This window comes from Hemitrygon akajei, chromosome 16 (assembly GCF_048418815.1).
Source record: "Hemitrygon akajei chromosome 16, sHemAka1.3, whole genome shotgun sequence".
NCBI classification, from domain to species: domain Eukaryota; kingdom Metazoa; phylum Chordata; class Chondrichthyes; order Myliobatiformes; family Dasyatidae; genus Hemitrygon; species Hemitrygon akajei.
The window spans coordinates 15,001,643-15,029,429 of NC_133139.1; the positions used below are offsets into that span (position 1 = coordinate 15,001,643).

The 27,787-nt window shown below is 42.2% G+C and overlaps 1 protein-coding gene across 3 annotated transcripts in view; it reads right to left on the minus strand.

Moving 5' to 3' along the window:
- fgf22 (fibroblast growth factor 22) overlaps positions 1–27,787 on the minus strand; it is a 161,022-nt gene that overhangs the window by 107,944 nt on the left and 25,291 nt on the right. For 2 of the 3 annotated variants that reach the window (XM_073068282.1, XM_073068281.1), the window contains exon 2: positions 13,761–14,310. In XM_073068282.1, the coding sequence (XP_072924383.1) occupies positions 13,761–14,049 (289 nt within the window). In that variant the 5' untranslated portion in view covers positions 14,050–14,310. The remainder of the gene's footprint in view (positions 1–13,760; positions 14,311–27,787) is intronic. The other variant, XM_073068280.1, reaches the window with a different exon arrangement.

The window sequence follows — 27,787 nt, forward strand, 5'->3', positions numbered from 1 at the left end:
TTGAAGGCGGGAGAAGTGGTCATCGCTGCAGGCTGGAGAGTCCTTGCCAAAGAAGGAAGCATGGAGATGCAGGCACCAGAAGAAGAGCTCAGCGTCATGGCAGGGGCAGAACTCACTGAGATGTGGGTCCTGGGGTCCAAGCAAAGGTCCTTACATAGGACAGAACATTCTGCCTCAGTGGGAGGGAAGGTCAGAGGAAATTGTGAAGACCCGGCATGGATGAGAGTTGGGATCAGAGGGGGGAAGAGGGCTGGTAGTGTCTGAGGAGAGGGTAGGGTTGGGGTTTTCAGGGAAGGTGGAGCAAAACCTTACATTCTGTCTGGGTAGCCTCCAACCTGATGGCATGAACATCGATTTCTCGAACATCCAGCGATGACCCTCCCAACTTCACCGTTCCTTCATTCCTATTTCCTTCTCTCACCTTATCCCTCTAACTGCCCACCACCTCCCTCTGGTGCTCCACCCGCTTCCATTTCTTCCATGGTCTTCTACCCTCTCCCATCAGATTCCCCCCTCCTCCAGCTCTTTATCTCTTTCACTTATCAACTTCCCAGCTCTTTACTTCATCCCCCTCCCGTTTCACCTATCATATATTACTTTGTACTTTTCCTCCCCTGCTCCCACCTACTTGCTCTACCCTCTCATCTTTTTTTTCCAGTCCTGATGAGGGGTCTCAGCCCGAAACATCAGCTGTTTACCCTTTTCCATAGATTGATTGTACTAGTGTACTTTGAATTACCTTTCAGCAAACTTTCTCAGGTGCAATTTACATGGTGTGAACCCGAATCTATTGCTGAACTCTTGCATTGAGAATAATCAGTGAGGTGAGCGAAGGAGCTTTATTCTGTGCAGAGATAAACCATAATAATACAACCCTTAAATGAGTAGGGAGGGTGATGGGTCTGGGCACTTATACATTGCTGTACAGACACACAACTTTCAGCCTTTGTTCTTTATGTTAGTTCAACTTTTGAAACCAGTAGGATGAATGGACTCAAAAATAAACAAGTTTAATTTGTATTCCTCATTTAGGCAGCATTTTAGCACGTTATGCACGTTAGCAAGGACCATAATATCTCATACTGCAAGAAATTTGCATCTCCAAATTTTAAATGTTTTATTTTGATTCATTTGTTTAGTAAAGTGTAAAATGTTTATGTAATTCATCATTTCATCTTAACCCAAAATTGCTTCCAGCACTTTGCTTCTTGAATGAGTACCAATATTCATGTTTAATTAAGCAAAATTGGTTATACAAGCTGTGGCATTTTCACTTTATTTATTTTTACAATTAATTCATCAGCAATAACCTCTATGTAGAAGTATCTTGGGAATATTTAACTTGACACAAATGCGTTTTACTCTATACTCTATCCTCCATTCAGGCTTCATTGTATACCAAGATGGATGTACAACCTACAGATAAGGATGTTCCTTCAGGGGTTCTCAACCTGGTGTCCACGAACATCTTCCTTAATGGTATTAGTCCACGGCATAAGTAAAGGTTGGGAACCCCTCTAAGTTGATCCACAAAGTGGTGGTTACATTAAATATCTGCAAAGTGTCTCCCAGGCAATTTTGTCATTTTCATGGGAGAACTTGCACTGTTTTATTTATTCATTTACATGACATGGACATCTTTCATTGTCAACTCAAAATGCCCCTGTATTGAGGAGACAGTAGGCAGTAAGGGTCTGGAGATCAGTCCAGGTAAGGATGGCAGATTTCCTTCCATTAAAATGATTGATGGGTTTGGTGTGCTTTAACAGCAGCTTGGTGGTATCATGGTTAATGAGATGGCAATTTTTAAAATAAATTTCCATTTTCTTTAATTATTGAGTTTAAATCCCACAGATCTTATGCAATGCTGCAAGTTACACAGAATTATGCAAATAGTCTCCCTGATAGCTCGGCTCTTGTACTTCCTTTGGAATTGTGCTCTCCAATTTGTATTAACACTTCACCATCTTCCTCAACTTTTACTCTGCTTCTAGGTTTGGTATCATCTGTAAATTTTGAAAAATTGTCTATTCTGTTAGATGATAAACACCTTATTAAATACTTTCTGAAAATTCATATATATGGTATCTATTGCATTTCCATCAGCAATACTCTCTTACTTTTATCAAGAACTTAAAAAAAGTTATTTGGACAGACTGGCTATGTCTAATCTATTTACATGCACAATATAGATCGTGTCCTAGATCTTTCCCCAATACCAACATTAAAGTGACTGATCTGTCATTCTGTGAGGATGTCGTGAGAATGTGGGATCTTTGCGTTTGAAGAAATTAGATGAAGTTGTAAAATTCTCAACCTGTGGTGTAATCCAGAGGCACGAAAGCATTTGGTGGTTCATGAAGAAATGAGCCACAGTATCCTGTTATGCACCCTCTGCTAATACCTTACTATTAAGGTAAAATAAATCAAGTGGAAAGAAACTTTAAAGGTAATCTCAGTATACCACACATTGTTGCTCTAAACACCAGCGGCATAACAAGCACTAAACCAGTATACCACTAATGGGATTCACTATTACACTGAAAGAAGAAGACTTTCTATGTCATTGCATTATTACCTAATTAAAGTGACTGCTTTGCAATTATTGAGTTTATCTCTGCAAACGTTTTTGAACAAGTTGCAACATTTGCAATATTTCAGTCCATGGGTAAAGCGCCTAAACCTCCAGGTGTCTGGAAGACTAGAGCCGAGGTCCCTGCAATTTCCTCCGTCATTTTTTCTCAGCAAATAATAATGCATCAAATCTAGATCAGTTGAATTTATCCATGTTAAAATTTATCAACTTTCAACCCATCCACAAACTCAGTTAAGTCTCACTTTGTTGGGACCCCATTTCTCGGTGAAGACTGATTTCACCTGTCAGGAGCAGTACGGTCACATGGTGGTTACCAAAGCACTTTGCAGTACCAAATACCCAAGTTCATTTCCCGCTGCTGCCTGTAAGAAGTTTGTACGTTCTCCCTGTGATTGCGTGAGTACCCTCTGAGTGCTCCAGTTTCCTCCCACAGTCCAAAAGACCTACTAGTTGGTCATTGTAAATTGTCCCATGATTAGGCTAGGGTTAAATCAGGGATTGTTGAGTAGCAAGGGTCAAACTAATAAATTATTCACTTAGTGGCTCAACCGTTCCATCTGCCTCCACCAAAAAATGTCCTTTCTGATCCCTGAATGGCTCACTTGTCCCTTTCCTGCTTATGTGCTCACAGATATTTTTTTGGATTCCCTTTTATATTAGCTGCCAGTCTTTTCTCAGTCTTTTTTGTGCATTTGTTTTTATTTCTCCTTTGAACTTTCTCTGATCAGTCCATTCTCACTGTGCTAACAAACTTCCACCTATTCTACGCTGTCCTGTTTCATTGTCTATCTTTTAAATCAACACTGAGCTTTGACTATAATTTTCCTAGTCTTATCCCTCATGGGAACATACCTGGACTGTAGCTGAAACATCTCTGTCCTACGGGCTTCCTTCTCCCCAATTTTTCATTTCCAGTTCTGTTTACCAAGACTAGATCCCTGTTTATCTGGGGTAGTTCCATCTATAGGGCCATAGTTCATGAAAACTGGCCCTTCAGTCCAACTTGCCCATGCCAAACAAGATGGCTACCAAAGGTACAGGTAATTAGAGTCATAGAATCATAACACACTATAGCACAGAAACAGGGACTTTGAAACATCAAGTCCATGCCGGCTCGGTTTTCTGCCTAGTCCCATCTACCTGTCCCTGGACCACAGCCCACCAATACTGCCTCTTCCATCTCCTCTGTCAGCTTGTTCCACATATCCATCGCATTTTATCTGGAAAAATGTGTTTCGATAGTCCAGTTTAAATCTTTTCCCTCTTACCTTATACATTTGCCTTTTAGTTTTAGACTCCGCTTTCCTGGGGGAAAAAGATTGTGAATATCTATTCTCTTCATACTTTTATAAACCTCTAAGGGGTCACCCCGTTGACCTCCTTCACTCCTGGGAAAACTGTTCATGCTCACCAGTCTTCTGAATATTCTCTGTGCCTTCTCTTGCTGTTCTCAATATTGAAATTGGCTCTTCTCTAAACAACTATTATACCTTGAATTAATCAGTATCTTTTTCTATATTTTTTTGAAACCTATGATTTATTTACTTATTTCGAGATGCGCCACAGTAACAGTCCCTTAACTTACTAACCTGTACATCTGTGGAATGTGGGAGGAAACTGGAGCACCCAGAGGAAACCATTCTGGTCATGGGGAGATGTTACGATGCCACCCTTATGAGTAAATGTTATGAGATAACCATTATGCCGCTGCATAGCATGGCAAAAACTTTACTGAAGTTAATATTTTCAAACCTTTTTTAACATTTTGATTGATTTGATCTTATTCTGAAAACTTTCATATTAACTCAATGCTGGTATTCAAATGCAGGCGTGTCATTCCTGATTGGTCAGGGCGTCAAAGGATATGGCGAGAAGGCAGGTGTATGGGATTGAGTGGGATCCAGGATAAGACATGATGGAATGGTGGAGCAGACTCGAAGGGCTGAATGGCCTAATTCTTCTCCTAAGCCTTATGGTTTTATGATACTATCCTTTGGATGAAGCATTAATCCAAGGCCCATCTGCTTTCTCAGATGGAAATAAAGGACCCAATAACACTATTTTCAATGAGGACAGGTAGACTATCCACATTGGCCTACCCTATAATTACCACTCACCCAACACTATATAGAACTGACATAATAGTCTATTCTTTATGGCACTAGGTGAGGCATTATTATATTGTGATTGGTGGGACTGTGTTCTGGACAATTTGGCTTGCCATAATTCCTGGATAACCATAGTAACTATTCTTCAAGACTACTCCAAAAGAAGCACGGGTGGTATGATGTAATTGCGACCCTATTATTTTCTTTCTTTTTGATTTACTTTACCTTAAAAACCAGGTATTAGCAGGAGGGTACATAACAGGATATTGTGGATTATTTCTTCGTGAACCACTAAACGCTATCGTGCTTCTGGATTACACCACATTTTGTTTATTGTACAAGTTTACATACAAAGTGACCGCACTCTCACGACAACCTCAGAGACCACAGCCCCTGCTTCTAGAAGGCAACGGTTCCTTTGCCACTAAGAAATAGTCATTAAATATGCATGTGGATATTTGGGCTGTTTCTGGAGTGGGGGGAAAAATTGCTCCATAAGAATATAATGATTGAATAGTTTTTTTTAAACTAAACCCCAATAAACATCAAGATACATATAACTTTATTCCATGAGGTAATCTAAAAGACATTTGGAGGTACATAGACAGGAATGTTTTAGAAGGATACAGGTCAAATGCGGGCATGTGATTATTTTAGCAACACACATAAACATTGGAGGAACTCAGCAGGCCAGGCAAGATGTAGCCTGGCCTGCTGAGTTCCTCCAGAATTTTGTGTGTGCAGCTTGGATTTCCAACGTCTGCAGATTTTCTCTTGTTTTTGATGTATGTATGTTATGTAGGACTAGATATTAATATCCCTTATTTGCACTCCTGAGACATGCTGCCTAGACTCTGCGGGGTAGCCAAGTGAGTGGTGGCATCTTCTGGGTTATTAAGTGGGCGCCCTCTTTCCTCAGTGTTTTGCTGATAGGCCCACAACACCTCCAGAGGGTTCAGCAGAGAATCCCGGCATCCCGGGCTCACCCCCTAGATGCCACTCACTCACCTGGGGGCCCAGATGGAATCCTTTCTCTTCATCCAGAGCCACTGACTGGCCTTTGACCGCTTGTCGGTGTGTCTTCCCTTGAACTCCCAACTCCCGGAGTAGCCTCGATGTTGACGTGGCTACAAATCCTCTGCAGCCTACTTCGACCGGTCGCACCCTTGCTTTCCAGCCCTGTTGCTGCATATCGGCTGCAAGCTCAGCGTACCTCAGCTTCTTGCGCTTGTAGATCTCCTCCACTGCATCCTCCCAGGGCACTGTAAGCTCGATGACGTAAACGAGATGGAGTGAGGCCGACCATAGCACAAGGTCTAGTCTGAGGTTGATCTCTGCGATTTCAGTTGGGAAGCAGAGCCTCTGGCCTAAGTCTTCCACCATCTTCCAATCACGTGCCCCGCCTAGCCGCCTGGTGTTTGGTCTTAATATGGTGAGTCTGGCTTGACCCTCAACCTTCCTGGACAAATGCTGTTAACGGCCAGCGAAATGAAGGGGGAGGGGAAGTGTTGACGCTCGTCCACCGACTTTCCAGCACTGCTGCAAGACACCGCAGCACCTGGTTGTGCCGCCACGTGTAATGGCCTTGAGTGAGGCTGGTCTTGCAGCCCACCAGAATGTGTTTTAGTGTTGCTGAAGTTGGGCATAGGGAGCATGTGAGGTCCTCTCCATACCAGTGGCTGAGATTCATGGGAGACGGCAAGACATCGTAGGCAGCCCTGATGGTGAGGCTCGCTCTGAATGTCTCCATCTCCCACAGCTCTCTCCAGAAGATCTTTCTTTCTTCACTCCCTCCCCTCTCATCCATTGCCCTTGCCCTGCCTAAGCGACGGCCTTTGCGCACCTTGCCACCTCCTCTTGCCGATGTATCTCCTGCGTCACAAGCCTGCGTTTCTGAGATGGAGCAGCCTTGGTCCAGGCTGGTTTACTGTCTCCAAGGCCAAGACCACTCCACCCTTGCTGCACTCGACCCACGATGTCCCCGTGCCTGAGTGCCGCCTTTGCTTGCTCGGTTGCTTCTGATGGAGTCAACTTCCTCCCAGTATCCAGGATGAGGGCAGCTTCTGCTACAAATGGATCACTCGCCTCTGTTAACATCATCTCCAGTCTTACTTTGGCGCACCTGTACTCCTCTGAAAGACTGGAAATGGGCAGCTCTAGGACTTCTTTGCCGTAGAGCCCTATACTCACCCAATACTATAAAGAACTGACGTAATAGTCTATTCTTTATGGTGAGGCATTATTATATTATGATTGGTGAGACTGTATTATAGACAATTTGGCTTGCTGTAATTCCTGGATAACCATAGTAACTATTCTTCAAAACTATTCCAAAAGAAACACAGGTGGAATGATGAAATTGCGACCCTATTTTTTTTCTCTCTTTTTGCTTTACTTTGCCTTGAAAACCAGGTATTAGCAGGGGGGTACATAACAGGATATTGTGGCTTATTTCTTCGTGAACCACTAAACGCTATCGTGCTTCTGGATTACACCACATTTTGTTTATTGTACAAGTTTACATACAAAGTGACCGCACTCTCACGACAACCTCAGAGACCGCAGCCCCTGCTTCTAGAAGGCAACGGTTCCTTTGCCACTAAGGAATAGTCATTAAATATGCATGTGGATATTTGGGCTGTTTCTGGAGTGGGGGGAAAAATTGCTCCATAAGAATATAATGATTGAATAGTTTTTTTTAACTAAACCCCAATAAACATCAAGGTACATATAACTTTATTCCATGAGGTAATCTAAAAGGCATTTGGAGGTACATAGACAGGAATGTTTTAGAGGGATACAGGTCAAATGCGGGCATGTGATTATCTTAGCAACACACATAAACGTTGGAGGAACTCAGCAGGCGAGGCAAGATGTAGCCTGGCCTGCTGAGTTCCTCCAGAATTTTGTGTGTGTTGCTTGGATTTCCAACGTCTGCAGATTTTCTCTTGTTCATGATGTGATTATCTTAGATGGACATTTTTGCCAGCATGGGTGAATTGGGACAAAGGGACTGTTTCCATGCTGTAGGACTGTATGAGCCTAACAGGTTAGCTAAGAATTGCTATATATTTGAGAATAATTAGATAATGTTTGCAAAAACACAAGAGGTTCTGCAGATGCTGGAAACTCAGAGCAATACACCCAAAATGCTGGAGGAACTCAACAAGTCAGGCAGCATCTATGGTATTGTGATTAGTGGGACTGTGTTATGGACAAGCTGGCTTGCCATAATTCCTGGATCACCATAGCAACTATTTTTCAAAACTATTCTAAAAGGACCATGGGTCACCCTGTTTTTTCTGGGTGGATGAAAGGAAATAGGTTTCTTTTGGCCAAGATCCTTCATAAGGTCAGGAAAGGAAGGGAGAAGAAGCTAGAAAAGATGAATCATGGTGTTCTTGCTTAACAATGAAGCCCACTGTGTGGTACACACTCATTTAAAAGTGAATGTGTTGGAAATGGTGATTCTTTGTTCGTTCGTTATGTACTGTGTTTTATGACATGGCCAATTATGGTCTTTCCATGACTATAATTGTTCTTGACAAATTTTTCTTCAGAAATGGTTTGCCATTGCATTTTTCTGGGCAGTATCTTTGCAAGATGGGTGACCCCAACCATTATCAATACTCTTCAGGGATTGACTGCCTGGTATCAGTGGTCGCATAACCAGGACTTGTGGTATCCACCAGCTGCTCATACGACCATCCACCACCTGCTCCTATGGCTTCACATGACCCTGATCGGGGGGCTAAGCAGGTCCTCCACCCTGCCCAAGGGTGACTGTAGGCCTGCGGGGGGGGGAAGGAGCGCCTTACGCCTCCTTTGTTAGAGACATATCTCCACCTCGCCATCCTACTTCTTTGTATCTAGGTAAAATCATGGCCCTTTAACTACAATTGCACCTGCAGTATAGAAGGAATTTGTTTAGCAAGGAAGTGCTGCAGAGACTACTTTAAAACAAAGGACAAATGTCATCATCGTTGCCTTTTATTGCATAGACAGTAAGTCAGTAGAGAATTTTAAAGCTTCAGCTAGTGTAAAGGACTAAAAGAAAAAGTAATACAGAAAGCAGATGTAATGTTTTCATGATACTCATAAATTCATGACTTGAGTCATGAAATTACCCATTGCAAGTAAACTCCAAATGATATACCCAAAAATTGATAATGTCATTGTCAGTAATTACTTTTGCGGCAGTTTAAATAGCACGAAGTGATACATTTCCTTTGTTTCCGTTGCCAAATAAGCCATTCTTGAACAGACCTGTCCTCAATATTGAATCGATCAAAATGCATTAAGTGGTAGACAGTTGCTGAGGCTGGAGATGCTGTTGCCAAATCTTGCTAGCCTGTTCATCTCAAATTATCCTGGACACCTAAAATTCTAGCTTTGTAAGTGGAAGCCACACCTGTGTTATGTATCAAGCCAAGTCAAGGTTATTGTCATTTAACTATATACATGTATATGATGTATATAACCATATAATGTATATAGAAACGAGACAACGTTTCTCCGAACCAGGGTGTTAAGCACATTGAGGGGTCAGTAGTGGGAAGGATGAGCAGCTTGAAATTCTTGGATATCAATATCTCTGGAGATCGATCCTGAGCCCATTATATTGATGAATTACAAAGAAGGCACACCAGCAGCTGTAGTTCATTAGGACTTTGAGGAGATGAAGAACTGCTGTGTACTTGTGTTTGCACAGACATGGCTCCAGGACAACATCCCATGCACCATCAATCTACAGGCCATGACACTCAGGGACTTGTGCTAATACTATTTTGTGACTGTATGTGCTATCAGTACTATGAAGTATGAGGCCATGATCACCCAGCGTCAGCTGCAGTGGCTGGGGCACATGATAAGGATGCCCCCATGTCGGCTGCCCCGCAGAGTGTTATACAGCCAGCTGCATCATGGTCGACGCTCAGCCGGAGGGCCGAAGAAGCGCTATAATGATCGGATGAAGAATGCTTTAAGGAAGCGCAAGATCAGACCCGAGGACCTGGAGGGTGTTGTTGCTGACCGTAACACTTGGTGGCAACTGTGTAGGGACAGGGTTCATATTCTGGAGATGGAAAGAACAACCAGAATGCAGCAGAAGAGAGCCAGGAGAAATGCAGCCATGGTTGCCATCACTACCACATATGCATGTCTCACCTGCAATAGAGCTTGTGGGTCCAGGATAGGACCGTATATTCATCAAAGATCTCACCATTAAAGGAGTGGACGCCATCATCAGATTTCGATGGACAACCGAAGGAGAAGATATGTACTGCATTTCTCAATTTAGTCCCTGGAGGAACTGTGTTTCATTTAGCTGTATACATGTGTATGGTTGAATGACAATAAACTTGAACTTGAAATTACCTTCTAATAATCAATCAAATATGCATTAGAAGAGGGATTTGAGCTGTCTATGATTCAATGTCCTAATGATCCTAATGTCTATGATTCAATTCTACAATGGGAAGTACATCTACCAACTGATACATCAATATGCTCCTCTTTTTATCTGGCCTACCTGTCCTTGTTCTGTCCACATCTTTGAGACAGGACAGATGTGATCTGAAACCCACAGCCTACACAACCTACCTCATGGCATGAACATCAACTTCTAAAACATCTGGTAATTTTTCTCCCCTTCTCTCTTTTTTCTCCTCAGATCCCCTCTCTTCTCATCTTCTGCCTATCACCTACTTCTGATGTCCCTCCTCCTTCCCTTTCTTCCAAGGTCCACTATCCTCTCCTATCAGATTCCTCCTTCTTCAACCCTTCAACTCCTACCTATCATCTCCAGGTTCATTTTTCATCCCCTCCCTCCATACCCACACATCTACCCCCCTCACCTGGCTTCACCTGTCTCTTGCCAGCTTGTACCCCCCCCTCATCCCGTACCCCACCCCATCTTCTTATTCTGGCTTCTACCACTCTTCCTTTCCAGTCCCAATGAAGGGTCTCCGCCTTAAACGTTGCCAGTTTATTCGCCCCCATAGGTAATGCCTGACCTGCTGAGTCCCACCAGCACTTTGTGTCTGTTGCGTATGCCATGCGTGTTGGTATTTGCACCAGAGTGGAAGTAATTATCACTTAGAACCCAAAATAATAAATAATACGATGCTTCTTTGCCCTCTGTTCTGGTTTTACAAAAGCACTGCATAAAATATGGAAGCAGCTGATTTTTCTGCTTCAAGTGATCTGTTGTTGCTTCGACATAGGTAGAAACCTGCTTCTGAGATGGTGTATATAAAGTCTAATGTTCAAACAGTAACACCCACTAAATATAGTAGTTTAGAGTTGCTACAACATCTCAATAGTATTCTTGTCTCTTGGGTCACGTAGCACTTTAGAGAAAAAAACACAAAAATTTAGACCGTTCCTGTAGTATTGCACTGTCAGAAGGGCTGTACTTTGGTCAAGACATTAAACTGGGGCCCCATCTGTATTCTGGATGTAAAATATCACTTGATGCAATATCAAAGAAGAGAAGGGTGGTTACTGTTCTCTCTAGTCAATATTTAACCCCCGGTCTTATACAGAGTAGATTGTCTGGTCCTTTTCACACTGAGCTTGCAGAAAATTGTGGGCAATTTTTTTTTGCATAATACATTAGTGACTTCACTTCAATAGAAGTTCACTGGTTGCAAAGTATTTTAGAATATCCTAACCATAAAAGGCACCATATAAATACAAATCCTTTTTATCTGTTCCTTTCTCTATGTAAATATAAACTTCAAGGGGATCTGCATGCTGACCCATTCTGAAATCTGAATGGAAAATCTTAAGCATAGATTAATTACACACAAGTGTTAACAATTCCAACCTCTGAGTAACATCAGAGAAGATAAAACCAGAGGTCAATGCCAGGAAGGGTGAATCACTGAGTCATGACTTGGCCACAGTATCAACTCCACCTCTGCCAGACGAAACTACAGCTTGAATTCTTTGTTTAAAAGATTGTTGCCTTCTCTAATCAGGTAAAAAGATGGGAAAATGGACACGGAGCCAATTTTCAAGTTTATCAGATGGGTTCAAGTTTGATATTTCTGCTGCCAGTTTAAAGGGAAGACCGACATAATGTCCACACTGAAAAAGCACTGCTCCTCTCCAGCGGGCAGTATTAACTGGGAGGTTTCAAGGATCTGATTTCATTCACGTTATTGTGCAATTTATACAATATATTTTACTGCAGTTTAAATATCTCATGATAGAGGGCTGAAAGCTGTTTCACTAGTTGCTGGGAGACTAAACAAAGTAATGAGACTGACCTCTCATGGTTGTGTTTTTAACAGGACAACACCCAAAAAAGTGTCTGAAGAAAATGGTCATTTTTTCTGCAATTCTGCTCCCAATGGCTTTGCCCTATTCTTAATCATCTCCTTCAACTAACAGGAAACATCTCTGTCACCTCTCCAATCTGTCCATGGAAGGCACATACTTCAAGGAGAGCTATCTTGCCCCTTTCATCAGTGCGGTAAGCTGAGGTCTTCCCTGCTGTGACCTGGATAAGAAGAGGTTAAATTCACTCCAAGGCTGAGTGAAACGTTTGTAGATCAACCAAACGTTGTGCACAGCGGAACAGCAGAGCCCGTGGGCTTCTGCCTTGCAATTTCCTAATGTGATGAAGACCTGGTCTTCAGCTCGAGTCAGCGGGAGGAGACACCCCGCAGAGCAGAGGCACTTCCCACAGGATGTGAAAATTGGCAGGTGATTCACCCAGTTCGCTCTCTCACACCTCTAAGGCACTGTTTATTGAGTTTAATGGTGCCCAAGGATAGTGTGTGGTGCTGGGGGAGGGGTGTGGGATGTACTGGTAGGAAACTAAATAAACAAGAAACCAGGGGGCATATTCAAAATACTGATAAAATTATAGATTATAAATTTGCACTGGCCATGATTAGTTAAATGCAGAAATGTGATGGGATCTGTCACCGGAACGGCGGTCCAAAATCACATTAAGTACCAAATTTTAAAGGAGCATTCACAAATGGAAGCTTTTGCTCATCTCTATTTAAGACCACTGCATCAATGTCCTCAAACCCCTATCGCTGCTTTTTTCATGAGCATCCCTGACTAGTGTCTTTTTTTTTTGCACAGTCAATAACATGTAACATCTGTGCACTGTCCCGAGTGGACATAAAACAGAGATTCATTTAAATGTCTTGTACAAGTTTTTAGCAAATGAACAAAGGACTGGAAGTATGTAAAAGAAACAGCGGGCAACGTGTGATGAATTAAACTTAATGCTGCTTTGGGAATTTCTGCGCAATTGCCACTCAGTATGTGGATGTAAGATAAGGATCGGTATTAATACCACCATTCAATATCACTAAGCGTTTGCACCTTTAAAACCTAGAATTATATTTCAAATGCTAAATGATAAATCTGCTGACTTGGATTGTAAACCATGTGTTGCATGCATCAGCTCATTGTAATGGCAATTTCAGTGAAAATGCAGAGATCCACGCAGAGATGGATTAATCCACATTACTTCTCTCCAATGTTGTTGTAGGCATTTTAGTATTGCTGCAGAATGAACTACTGACCCATTATTACACATACTGTACAATAGTTACCAACAACATTTTGCTAAGCATTTTAATATTCCTCTATTACGAAACTGAGAAAACTATTGCCGCATTATTATTTTCCTTAAGATCTCAGAATTAGCTGGATTTTCCCAGGGTGGGAAATGATGAGATTAGAAGACTTTCTTCACCGACGTACATGCAAATCCCCAAAAATAATACTTCACTGCACAGACTGGAAAATGCTACCTAGATAGTGTGAAGTCCCAATTATCCTCATTCAAACGTACTACTATAATAACCTGTCAAATGAATGAAATTCTTCATTCTCCTTGTTGCATCGGGCATCCTGTATATTTAAAAAATAGCTGTAAGATAACTATTTCTGCCCCACCAATATTTAATGGGATCGTTTGATATTAGTTGCGAGGTAATTATTTCTGCTTTACTAAGTCCTCCCACCCCTCACCTAGCTCTACAGATCATTTTAAAATCGCAGATATTAAAAGTTTGATTACTCACTGTTCAGACAGTTCTTCTTTCTGGTCCCATTTACCTTCCCTGTTCTGTCAATCTTCAGGAAGTACTTGGTGGCAGAATAGAGTCTCCGCCACCGCACATCACCCTGCAAGTGGTTGTAGCTGCGCGTGTGGCGCTCCAGGCTCGAGGAGCAATTTGTACCATCCAGCATCAGCGCATCTTCGGACTCGCCACGGCAGCTGGCAGACACGGACCAGGCCAGGGATAAGACAAGGAAGCAAGCAAGATGAGGCAAGGGAGAGGCATCTCTGGTCAGCATCCATTTCCACATTGTAGTAATGCTCCTGGAGTGGGATCTAGGAAAAGACGCATACTGAAGCGGCAATGAATTCACCTGGGCAAAGTGAGAGGTTCTCACGAAGACTTCTCTTCACAACACGCTTGCCACTATTGTGTCTGAGTTGCCCCGAAACTGTTACATCCATGACCTAGTCACACCTGAAGCATCAGTCCAACTGACTTTCAGTAATTCCTTAAAGACAACTGTGCAGATTTTAACTGGGAGCGTAGATTCCTTCTTCACTGGAGCTAGCTGTAATTTGTACAGGGAAGAAAGAAAATGGGAAAAAAAAACTTCAGTCCTGAGTTTCTGAATTCTTCTAAATTTGCCTCGTTAAAAAAGAGAGCCCTGAGAGGCTGCAGCGTGTGGGAAGGAATGGTTGTGTTTTCATCAATGCTTCAGACACTACAAATCGCAAGCAGCCCGTCATCTGCTTACCATTCAACTGACAGCTGAGAATGGGTTGGCTCTTTTCAGATAGGAGGATGTTTTTTTTTTGTCCTAACAGCCAGTAGTTTGTCGCCTGGTGATAGATATGTCATCAGGAGGGTTGGGCATTGACTCAAGTCACTTTTCTGAGCTGCGTACAGCTTGCAGTGGTTATAGTTAACAGCTCACCTATGTGCTATCAAGTTTATTGGCACTATATAGCTTTCTTCCATATCTCATTGCAATCATATCTTGCATTTCTAAATAATAACAAGTCAGTTCCTCCCGATATGGAACAGAAGAGTCATAAGTCAGTTCTAAGGGGATTACCTAGTGTTTAAAAATCCATTCATCATTTCTTACATTATTGCAAAGAATTCTTCAATGGGCACGGTCATTTATTGATACTCTTGAGTTTTTGATTTTTGCCTATTGGAAGGGGTGTATCAGTGCTAAAACGCTCATCTGTAATGCCTCGCTCTGTTATTTGAACAATCCAACTGGGACAACTGAAGAACAGCATAAAGGTATTTCTGGGCAACGTGGTAGTGTTCAGAAGTTACGATTCCATCATGTCTTTTCACTGCTGAGAAACTGTAGGTCCGTGCACTTACTAAAAAGTTGCTTAGTATTGCAGACATTTCTTTAGAAGCAAAATCTCAGTTTTAAATATTGAATTATTACCACTTTATCCCTGTCTTCCAAAGATCTTGAAAGAATCAATAGCAGTTTAATAAGTGGTTGATGTCCTTTAGGGAGTCTCAGTACAGTGTATGTGGATGTGTTTGTGTGCCCCTTCCGAAGCCATCAATCCTATTACTCGTATTTAAAGAAGAAATCATCTCTTGGCTTCTCTAATCTACCTTGCTTTAAGCATCACAACAGGATAGTGAAGGAACAAACAATTTAAACTGTTTTACACTTATGTAAACTGAGTCTCTCTTGCACATCACAGAGTTCAATTATTTTTTTATATAACCAAGTATCTTTGGTTTCTTCAGGTGAAGCACTGATTTAAAATGAACACATTCATGGCTGCGTTAGAATAATTAACAAAGAGGATAATGCCTCAGTGCTGAACTAATGTGCAAACGGATGAATTGATTGAAGAAAACATTTCGTTCTTTATAGTGCAGGCGTATTTATAAGATGATTCTTTAAGCTGAAGTTCTCCAACAGGCCTGGCATCTGCAACATGACCCAAAATGCTGGCAACTTTGAATGCTAGAACTGACTCAAGGTTGCCTTCTCTGTTGGAGGAACGTAGTCAACTGGCAGAGTACAGAGTTTGTGGAACTGAACTGCACCATACCAGAGTATGCTTGATATAGTTTGTCCAGAGGAAACATTAACTCTTTCAGACCAGTGACATTTGAGAGTCACAGATGTAATACAGAAACCTTACTCAATTTGAGTATTTTTTGACTCCTTCCCTTCCCCCACTTTTCCCACACAACCACTTAAGCTTCCCGTGTTTTCAATCAGTAAGTGGCGAGGAAAGCCTGTTTTTTTTTTGAGTTTTATAGTCCCTTTGACGCTGTGGCTTTTCAAGGGAAGACATACCCATCAAATAGCCAGTCTAAGAAGTGATGAACCTCATCAAACATATCGGCTGACAGGCTCAAGTGGCACCCACAGCTGGGGCTCCGACTTGCAGCCACACTGTCGTGGAGCAGCCATTTTAGTTATGCACTGCCGGATGGCTCTCCTGTCAGTCCCTGTGTAGTCAGAGGGAACGGAGACCTTTACCTTCAACAAATATATTCATGCCTCACTCACTTCCACGAACACACATTCTTTCCCCATTAAAAGAAAAATCTGACAGTCCTTTTTGGCTTGTCCATCACAATAAATAAGAGTTACCAAAAGTTCAAAAGACAGATAAAATTAGCATTTTTAAAGTTTAACATCTGTAACACAAGATTTTGACTGCTCCTACTCTAACACCTTCCCAATGCGTAGTTGATGATCTATTTGCTAATGGCCTGTGTGATTTATTGGTAGTTTTAGTTTCAGTGATGAGTATTAAGGGTATTTGTTAAACATATAGTATATCACCACACCAATTGAAAACAGAGTCTTCAGCTTGAATGTTAAATTGATTTTCAGCTCACTACCTGAAATCATTTAATGTTATCAGTTTTCTCCCTTTTTATTAGTCTTAACGTTACAGTCCACACAGATAATTTGAAGAGTTATAAGCCTTTGTAACAAAGCTGAGAACTATTACGTGACTGTTTTAAGCATCTTGACGCTAATGTCACAAGACCGTAATTTCCAAGCTTCTAGAGAAGGATCAGTTCCTAGAAATCAAATGTTAAACTCAGCAATGTTTGTTTGAGATTACAGTGATTTGGTAATCTGACTTTAGTTCTTTAACCAGCTTTGATGCAATCAGAACTGGTGCACAGCATCATGCCTGTGTAAATGCAGCTTGTTTATACTTTCGACAACTTAATGTTTGCTGATGATTTATGTTTTAAGAGTGGGAGCTAGGAAAAGAATGTGTTACTGTGTTTTGCCTGCTGAGGCATTATAAGCACAGACATTCTTGGCCCACAGGATCACTTATATAATTTGATTACTTAATGAATCTGTGCTTAAACACTTTTACAATTCCCGTACCATGAAGTACAGGAATGGGCACCTTTCTAGAGCAAGTCCGGAGGTTCCAAGGTATGATACACATCTGATACACATCTGTTTTATTTCCCTGCATTCCCCTCAATGCCATCCTCCTCGAGTCTATCACTCAAATACACTCGAGGGGCAAAATATACAGTAGTCGTTTCACCTACCATCCTCTGTGGGATGTGGGAGGAAATTGAGACATCCATAGGAAACCCACGGATTCCCTGGAAGAGCATGCAAACTCCACACAGACAGCACCTGGGATCATGATTGAACCCAGGTCACTGGAGCAATGAGACACCAGCTGCACCACTATGCTGATGAAGGGTCTCGGCCTGAAATGTCAACTATTTATTCCCTTCCATGATCTGCTGAGTTCCTCCTGCATTATGTATCTGTTTATTAGGGGCAACACTTATTTTGAAATTTCCCCCTCTTTCTGGTTGTCAATCTTCTGCACTCTTTGTTATTGACATCCTTTTAAACTTTGAACCAACCAACAACATCCAAAAGTTCAGGATTCCATTTTTGAACCATAACTTTTAGAACAGACACTTCAAACGGAAATTTCAACATATTATTGTTGCAATTTAAGGGCTACTGAGACTCAGGATTAAATTTAAAAATAAATGCGCAATGTCTCATGGCTGTAATTCCTCAGTACCACAAATACCTTTAGTTCTTGTCCAACAGAGTTCAGAAAAACATCATAATCAGTTTACAATTATTAACTCCAAGCTCTTGTTTAATCACTGTTGAAGTGACATGGTTTTGTCCATAAAGTTACATTATTTTGTGTTTAGAAACACTTTTACAGAGAAGGTAAATTGTGTAGGCCTCTGATGGCTGAACAGATGGAGCTGGATCTCAAAGAGACAAATCGAGAAATGATTAGAAGAGGATAAACAGCTCACGATCTAAAATTCTGGAGAACATACAGCACTGTGCATAAAGTCTTAGACACACATATATAGCTAGGATGCCTAAGACATTTACACAGTTCTCTATTTGTCAATGTGGAGCAGAGAGTGAGTTTGTAAATCTGGCTGGAGCAAAGGATGTTGGGAATGGTGGGGTGGAGGGGTGAGTCGCGTGGATACAGACACACCCAGCCCTGAGACACCAAGTAAGGTCATTTGATTCCAAATAATTGGTATATTGATCATTACAGAATGTCTCTTTAGTGCTTCCTGCTCCTTCCCCTCTCTACCTTCCCTTTTTTCCCAACCATTATTCCCCTCTCCCTGCCCCCTTCCCACTCTCATTTCACAATAGAGACACATATCAGAATCCGGTTTATCATCGCTCACATATGTCTTGAAATTTGTTATTTTTCCTGCTGCAGCAGTACAGTGCAATACATAAAATTACTACAGTACTGTGCAAACACAAGGAAATCTGCAGATGCTGGAAATACAAGCAACACACACAAAATGCTGGTGGAACACAGCAGGCCAGGCAGCATCTATTCCACTGCACCGATGCACCTGTATAACCACACAAAAAATTGATCTATTCAGCAGTTAAGCTGTGTGTGTTCAGTTGTCCAACATTTAGTCCTTGATATGACCTTGATGAGAGATGATCTCATTGAGACACAAGATTTTGAGAGATATAATTGACTGAGTGGATAATATTTCTCCAGGTACAACATTACAACTATAGGCAAATATTTGAAAATAATGGCTTGACTGTCTTGGACTGTGTGGCACATGACCAAATGGTTAAGGTGTTGGACTAGCAATCTGAAGGTCGTGAGTTCAAGCCCCAGCCGAGACAGCATGTTGTGTCCTTGAGTAAGGCACTTAACCATGCATTGCTCCAGTCCACCCAGCTGAAAATGGGTACCGGCAAAATGCTGGGGGCTAACCTCATGATAGGCTGGCATCCTATCCGGGGAGGGGGGGGGGTGGGGAGTCTCATACTCTTAGTCGCTTTACGCCACAGAAACCGGCATATGCACCAGCCTAATGAGCCTTGGACTGAAGTGCCGAGCTGGGCTATAAATTCTTGGAATTCTCTATTTTTGCAAATACTTGCTTGTTTTTATTCAAGGATGCTAATCAAGGAATCTTTGGGCTCCAAGAGAATGCAAATGTGTTGGGATTTGTGGAAAAGTGGATGTAAAGACAGGGAGCAGGCATGGATTTATTGAATCAGGCACGAGCAGCCTTATGGCCCACTCCTCTTTCATTTTCATATAAAAATAAACAAAACTCCACTTATCCAAAAAATAAATTTATTTCCTAATATGTGGAAAGCAAAAAAAAAAATCAAAGGTTAACAGTCATAATTCAAAAAAGTTTGCAGATGCTGGAGATCCAAAGCAACACATACAAATTGCTGGAGGTACTCAGCAGATCAGGCAGCATCTATGGAAATGAATTAAGAGTTGACGTTTTGGGTTGAGACCCTTTTGTGTGTGTTGCTAAGGTAAATAGTGTTTTTTTACTAATGATACAGAATATACATTTATTTAGCTATACAACATGGAGTAGGTCCTTCCTGCCCTTCGAGCCATGCTGCACAACCCCTGACAAACCCGATCAACCCCAACCTAAAAATCCACGAGACCTCAAGGTGGATGATAGGAATAGTGTCTTTAATTTTCTTTATAAAGCACTAGAAAGATTATGGAGAATAAAAGGATGCTCAGGTCAAATGTGATCATGCCCTATGATAATTTTTCCATTATGGTATTCAGTAACCCTAAGAATTACTGCAGTTTTTAAATGAGAGATCAATATCCAATAATTCAAGTAATTTACTGATTTCAGATAGAGTTCAGAGGAAACAGAAAAGTGTTCAGCAGTAACATAAATAACAAAAGGGAAATCAGAGTTAGGATAGGGGTCACTGGCAGATGCAAAATTAGATGATAATGATAAAAAAAGTGGAAATATTAGAAAATAATTTTGCCTCTGCAATATCAAGAAAATGTGTAGTGGGGATGCTATTAGAAATAGACCTGGGAAAGTCATAGTGGAAATTATTATTTTTAATGATTTAAAGTTGTCTTTCCAACCCACCTGGCTTTACCAACCAGCTTCCAGCTACCCTCCTTCCCCTACCCCCACCTTTTTATTCTGGCATATTCCCCCTTCTTTTCCAGTCCTGAAGAAGGGTCTCAGCCCAAAACATCAACTGTTTAATTTCCATAGATGTTGCCTGGCCTACTAAGGTCCTCCAGCATTTTGTATGTGTTGCTTTGGATTTCCAGCATCATCAGACTTCTCATGTTTATCATTATACTTATGACTGGATTAACAATTGCATTCTGTCTTAATTGGAGAGGCTGAAACTTCAAGGCGTGCATACGTGTAAAATTAAAATTCCAGGAACTATCACATGAGGAGGCAACAATTTTGGCTTTTAAGAGATGTTTGGATAGGCACATGGGTGTAAGGAAGATGGAGGGATGTGGACATGGTGTAGGTAGGAGTGATTAGAGTTTGGGTGTTTTTGATTTGATTTTTAGCTGGGTCAGCACAACATTGTAGGCTGAGTGGCCACTTCCTGCCTTGTACTGTTCTATGTTCTATGCAACTTGTTATTTCCCCTCCAGCATTCATGCCTGCTCCACCATTTAGTGAACAAGGCTGAGCTTAATCACAGTGGCATCTTCATGCACAATTGCCTTATAACTTAATTTTCTAAGCATTCAAAAATATATTGGTGATTGTTCTGAAGATTCTCAGCAACTGAGCTTCTACCTAGAGATATACAGCACCTTTTAAAGCTTATTTCTCATTCCTGTCCAAAAGGGCTGACCTTTATTTTGAGACTGGAATCCCAGTCAAAGGAAGCATTTATCTTTGGGTTGTAGGGTGGAGATACATCACTACCAAAGGAGGCGTAAGGTGCTCCTTCCCTCTGTTAGCTTGGGCAAAGTGTAGCATCTGCTTAACACCCCTGCCCCCATTGTATGAGCATCTGGTGCAGATCACAAGGTCTGGTTATGCGACCACTGACACTAGGCAGACAATCTCTGAAAAGTATTGACAATGGCTGGGGTCTTCAGTCTTGTAAAGACACTGCCCAGAAGAAAACAATGATAAACCACTTCTGTAGAAAAATTTGCCAAGAACAATCATGGTCAAGGAAAGACTGTGATCATATGACAAGGCACATAAGAAAACAATATTTATCCTGTAAAGCCCATACCAATATCTTATGCTTCTTTGACCCAAGGTGTATAGGCCCAATCTGCTTAACATCTGTCATTCCAGAAATCAATCTAGTAGATCTTCACTGCATTCCCATTATCACAAATACATCCTTTCCAGGGTGGGGAGACCAATTTGGTATGAAGTATTCCAGATGTGTCCTCATCACCCACATTCGGGAAGAGTGGACATGCTGGAGATGCTGCAATTGTGACCATATCAATGAACGATATAAATCTGATTACACTAACTACTGACATCAATCCCTGAGAAACACTGAGAAAGACATTGCCAACCTCTTCAACCGCCTCCTCACAATGATGCAAGATCCACTCCCAAACTCAGAAGAATGATTCCTCCATATTGGACATGATCTTCTCTGCCCATCAACACCAAGAGAAATATAGTCAAAAACCAACAGACAAACACGAGGAAATCTGCAGATGCTGGAAATTCAAGCAACACACACAAAATGCTGGTGGAACGCAGCAGGCCAGGCAGCATCTATAAGGAGAAGCGCTGTCGACGTTTCGGGCCGAGACCCTTCGGCAGGACTAACTGAAAGGAAAGATAGTAAGAAATTTGAAAGTAGGAGGGTGAGGGGGAAATGTGAAATGATAGAAGAAGACTGGAGGGGGTGGGGTGAAGCTGAGAGCCAGGAAGGTGATTGGCAAAAGGAATACCGAGCTAGAGAAGGGAAAAGATCATGGGATGGGAGGCCTAGGGAGAAAGGAAGGGGGAGGGGAGCACCAGAGGGAGATGGAGAACAGGCAGAGTGATGGGCAGAGAGAGAAAGAAAAAAAAGGAGGGGAAAAAATCAAAAAAAAAACTAAATAGGGTAAGAAGGGGACGAGGGGTATTAACGGAAGTTAGAGAAGTCAATGTTCATGCCATCAGGTTGGAGGCTACCCAGCCAGTATATAAGGTGTTCTTCCTCCAACCTGAGTGTGGCTTTATCTTGACAGTAGAGGAGGCCATGGATAGACATATCAGAATGGGAATGGGACGTGGAATTAAAATGTGTGGCCACTGGGAGATCCAGCTTGCTCTGGTGGGCAATTGTTCAACTGCATGACCCCCACTCCAGTACACAGATGTTCGGAAGCATTCAACATGCAGTTAACCACTAAGACATACATATGTATGGACTTGGCTTTTAGCATCTACAAAATTCTTCTGTCGGATTTGGTTTATTTATTTAGAGATACAAATCACAGCAAGTCCTTCCAACTCAATGAGCGGCCTGCCCAGCAACCCACCTATATAATGCTAGCCTAGTCACAGGACAACTTACAATGACCCATTACCCTAATAACCGGCATGCCTTTGGACTGTGAGAGGAAAGAGGAGCACCCAGAAGAAACTCATGTGGTTACAGGCAGAATGCACAAACTCCTTGCAGATGGCACAGAATTGAACTCTGAACTCTGATGACCCGAGGTGTAATATTGTTGCACTAACTGCAACGCTACCGTGGCACCGCTAACCACCACTATCTTCAATGATAGATATACGTAAAGGATAGATCTCTATAACAGATGGACCTCTTTTTATAATCTTGGAACCACCTCTCCAAGAAGGTAAACATCAATGGGACAATTCGTCATTGCCTTCAGTGTAATGGCCTGCTTTAAAGGCTGACACAAAGCTCATGGCCTAGAAGGCTGCAGTGGTCCCTACCTGCTTAAATGTTTCAGGGTTCTATACAGCAGACATTTCAAAGCACTTGTGAAATACCAGTCAAACTGTCCTCCAGATCCTCCCAGGATAAACAAAGCAGTGACAGTACCCTATGCTAACCCAACATCCCTTGGTACTGACATCTTAGTTGCCAACGTGCCCAATAGTAAACTTGCCAAACAGACACTGCTCTTCGAATTCTGTCACTGTAAGAAGTTCTAGCCAGCTGCCCTTGAAAACAAGCTATACCCTCACAGATGTAGAAATCAGTAGAAAGGACTGTACAAAGTGGAGAAAGAGCATTATTGTGTAGTGGTTAGCACAACGCATTACAGTACCAATGACTTGGATTCAATTCCCACTACTGCCTGTAAGGAATTTGTATGTTCTCCATCTCGGTACCCCAGTTTCCTCACACGGTGCAAAGACATACCAGCTGGTAGGTTAATTGGGTCTTTGTAAATTGTTTCATAATTCAATCAGGGGACTGCTGGGCTGCGTGACCTCGAAGTGCAGTATCATAATAAACAAAAAAATAAATAAATCTCGAATCCATTTACCCCAAGCACAGTAAACAGTGGAAGGTGAGCACCTTCTCCCAGCAAGCACAAAGTTTAGGAGAACTCAGCAAGTCAAGCAGCATCTACAGAGGGGAAATAAACCCAGCCTTGATGAAAGGTCTCTGCCCAACTTACTGATTTCCTCCACAACTTAGTGTGCATCATTCAAGATTTCCAGCATCAGCAGAATCTCTTGTGCTTATGATTTTCACATCATCTCTGACTACCTATGCACCCACCCAATTAAGTACCACCTACCTCACCTATGGCAAAGCCTGCAGCTCCTACGTCAGCCCTATCAGTCACCTCAGAAACCACAGAACTGGTGTGAAAGCAAGTCTTTCGCAATCCCAATGGACTGCCTAAGAATTGATGCTATCCTTGGATTTTGAAAAGGTCTTTGATAAATACACTCAGTGATCACTTTATTAGGTAAACTGCACTCCTGCTCATTAATGCAAATATTTAATCAGTCAATCATGTGGCAGAAACTCAATGCATGCGGGCATGGTCAAGAGGTTCAGTTGCTGTTCAGACCAAACATCAGAATAGGGAAGAAATGTGATTTCAGTGACTTTGACCCTGGAATGATTGTTGGTGCCAGACGTGGTGGTTTGCGTATCTCAGAAACTGCTGATCACCTGGGATTTTCACACACAGCAGCCTCTAGAGAATGGTGTGATAAGCAGACAAAAAACATCCAGTGAGAGGCAGCTCCTCTGGGCGAAAACACCTTGTTAATGAGAGGTCAGAGGATAATGGCCAGACTGGTTCAAGCTGACAGGAAGGTCACACAATCTCAAAAAACATGCATTACGACAGAGGAATGTCACTGAATGCACAAGACTTTGAAACTTGAAGTGGCTAGGCTACAGCAGCAGGAGACCATGCAAGGTTCCTCTCCTGTGCAAATGACTAAATAGCATGGACAGCCACTTCAAAGTGAAGGGCAAGTGATAAAGAGTGGATATAAAGGTAAACATTTTGATTCAGAGTGTGGTTATAATCTAGAACTCACTGGCTGTAAAAGTGGTGGAAACAAGAGTTAGATGAGCACTGGAGGGAAAATGATTTGCAGGCCTCAAGAGAAACAACAGTGGAATCAATCTGACTGGACTGTACTACAAAGAGCTGGCAAGCGTTCAATTGGCCAAATGGCCTCCTTCTGGGCTATAATGAATCTATGGATACATAAATCACAAAAGATTTTGCTTAGTCAGGCCATAAGAATGCAAATAAAGCAGATTCTCAGTTTTATTTCAAGGGAAGCAGCAAAGAATAGCCAAGTAACTTCAATTACTTCATCACCGGAAATCTGTGCATAGTTCGGGTCTCCTCATGACAAGCAAGGTATGTGGGCCAGGAGAAGAAGCACGTGCCTAGAAATGGGATCCTACTATTTCATGATGTGATAAACATGTTGAGTATTTGATGTTTAATGTCCTCCACCATGAATGCACTCTGCGGTTGTGACTCACTTTTGGGGACTCTGCAGTTCACGTTCCATGCGTCCTTTGATTAATCTTTTCTACTATTCGCACGATTTGTTAGAGGTGCTTCAACACGAACTGGCTCTGCACATCACGGCTTGCAGCCACTAACGCAGTGCGGATCTGACTGACTCGGTGGCTGTGGCTCCTGGGCTGTTTCGGGGGACTCTGCGGTCTGATGTTTAACGTTCTGTGCATTATTCGCTCACTGTTTGCTGCTTATGCGATTTGTGCTTTTTTCAATTGTTTGATGGTCTTTGTTGTGTGGGGTTTTTCTTGAAGCGCATTTTATGGTTTTTCTTTGTTATGTGGCTGTCTGCAAGAAGATGAATATCCAGGTTGTATACTTCGATAATAGAACATTGAAAACCTACAGCACAATACAGGCCCTTTGGCCCACAATGCTGTACCAAACACATACTTACTTTAGAAATTACCTAGGATTACCCTCTATTTTTCTAAGCTCCATGTACCTATCCAAGAGTCTCTTAAAAGACCCTGTTGTATCCGCCTCCACCACCGTTGCCAGCAGCCCATTCCACGCACGCACCAATCTCTGTGTAAAAAAACTTACCCCTGACATCTCCTCTGTACCTATTTCCAAGCACCTTAAAACTGTGCCCTCTCATATTAGCCATTTCAGCCCTGGGAAAAAGCCTCTGATTATCTACACAATCAATGCCTCTCATCACCTCTATCAGGTCACCTCTCATCCTCTGTCACTCCTCGGAGAAAAGGCCGAGTTCACTCAACCTATTCTCATAAGGCATGTTCCCCAATCCAGGCAACATCCTTGTAAATCTCCTCTGCACTCTCTCTATAGTATCCATATCCTTCCTGTAGTGAGGTGACCAGAACTGAACACAATACTCCAAGTGAGGTCTGACTAGGATCCTATATAACTGTAACTTTGAAACTTTGAGTAATTGCATTGACATAGAGCCCACAACAACAATTTGAGAAATTGGGCAAAGATATTTGTAAAGAGGCACTGCGGAGTTTTTCCATAGAGAATCGCACAGTAAGACATGTCCTGTGCAGTGAAGAAACAAACAGCTGTTTGTTAACTGTCTTGAACTGAGATGACGAGATACTGTGGGTTATAAATTTTTGGAATTCTCTATAGCGACAGTGATGTTCACTTGAAACTCTCTGCCAACTCAACCTCAGCATCATTAATGTAGACAGCAGCATACGCATCATCCCTCCCACTTCCTGAAGCCAATGACCAGCTCTAATGTTTTGCTGACACGGAGGGAAAGGTCGTTGCCATGACACAGTGTCACCCAGTCTCACATCACTAACTGTTGCCTCATTGAATCCGCATGTTGTGTTCCTACAGTTTTCTTTGGAGATTATAGGTTACATCCCAATGCACCAATTAATGGAGAAAACTTGCAGAGCATGGTCTGCAACATCATTAAGCCGACGGCTGATGCCAGGAAACCTTCAAGCGAGTAACACATGGAAGTGCCCAAGCTCATTTCCCAATGGGCACAATTTCACCTGGAAATGATCGCCAGCGTGACCTAACCTGGGCAAAAATCATATTTCTGTTTGATATGCTTTTGAGATAAAACCGCAGATGAATCCAGTTTTTAGCTACATTTACTTACAATGATGACATCCGAATGGAGGCAGCTTAGCCATCGGGAAATAATTAACAAGCTTGGGTCCTTTCCTCCAGAAAAGCTAAAACTGAGTGGTGATCTGATTGTGGTATTTAAATTTAGGAAGGAAAAAACGTCTGCAGCTGTGCACAAATCAAAATCTCAAAGCCACAAGCACAATGTGGTCACTGCAACACATACAAAATGCTGGAGGAACTCAGCCAGTCAGGTAGCATCTATGGAGATGAGTAAACAGTCAACATAGAAACATAGAAAACCTACAGCACAATACAGGCCCTTCAGCCCACAAAGCTGTGCCAAACATGTCCCTACCTTAGAAATCACCTAGGGTTACCCATAGCCCTCTATTTTTCTAAGCTCTATGTATCTATCTAGGAGTCTCTTAAAAGACCCTATCATTTCTGCCTCTACCACCGCCGCTGGCAGCCCATTCCACACACTCACCACTCTCTGCGTAAAAAACTTACCACTGACATCTCCTCTGTACCTACTTCCAAACACCTTAAAACTATGCCCTTTCGTGCTGGCCATTTCAGCCCTGAGAAAAAGCCTCTGACTATCCACATGATCAATGCCTCTCATTATCTTCTGCACCTCTATCAGGTCACCTCTCATCCTCCATTGCTCCAAGGAGAAAAGGCCGAGTTCATTCAACCTATTCTCATCAGGCATGCTCCCCAATCCAGGCAACATCCTTGTAAATCTCCTCTGCACCCTTTCTATGGTTTCCACATCCTCCCTGTAGTGAGACGACTAGAACCAAGCACAGTACTCGAAGTGGGGTCTGACCACTTCTCCAGGACTGGAAAAGATAGGGAAAGATGCCAGAAAAAAAAGGTGGGGGAGGGGAAGGAGACTAGCTAGAGCAAGCCTGGGTGAGTACCTGGTTGAAGAGGGCAGCAGAGATCACAGAGAGGGAGCAGTAAGAGAGAGTCTCACTGAGCTTCCATCAAAGAGAAGATTTACACTGCTTCAGGGTAAGCATCCCTCAAAGAGACCGCTGTGGAGTAGGAAACGATAAACACAAGAAATTCTGCAGATGCTGGAAATCCAAAGCAACACACACAAAACGCTGGAGGAACTCAACAGCTCAGGTAGCATCTATGGTCAACTACTAAGACCAAGAGAACTTGGGGAAACGT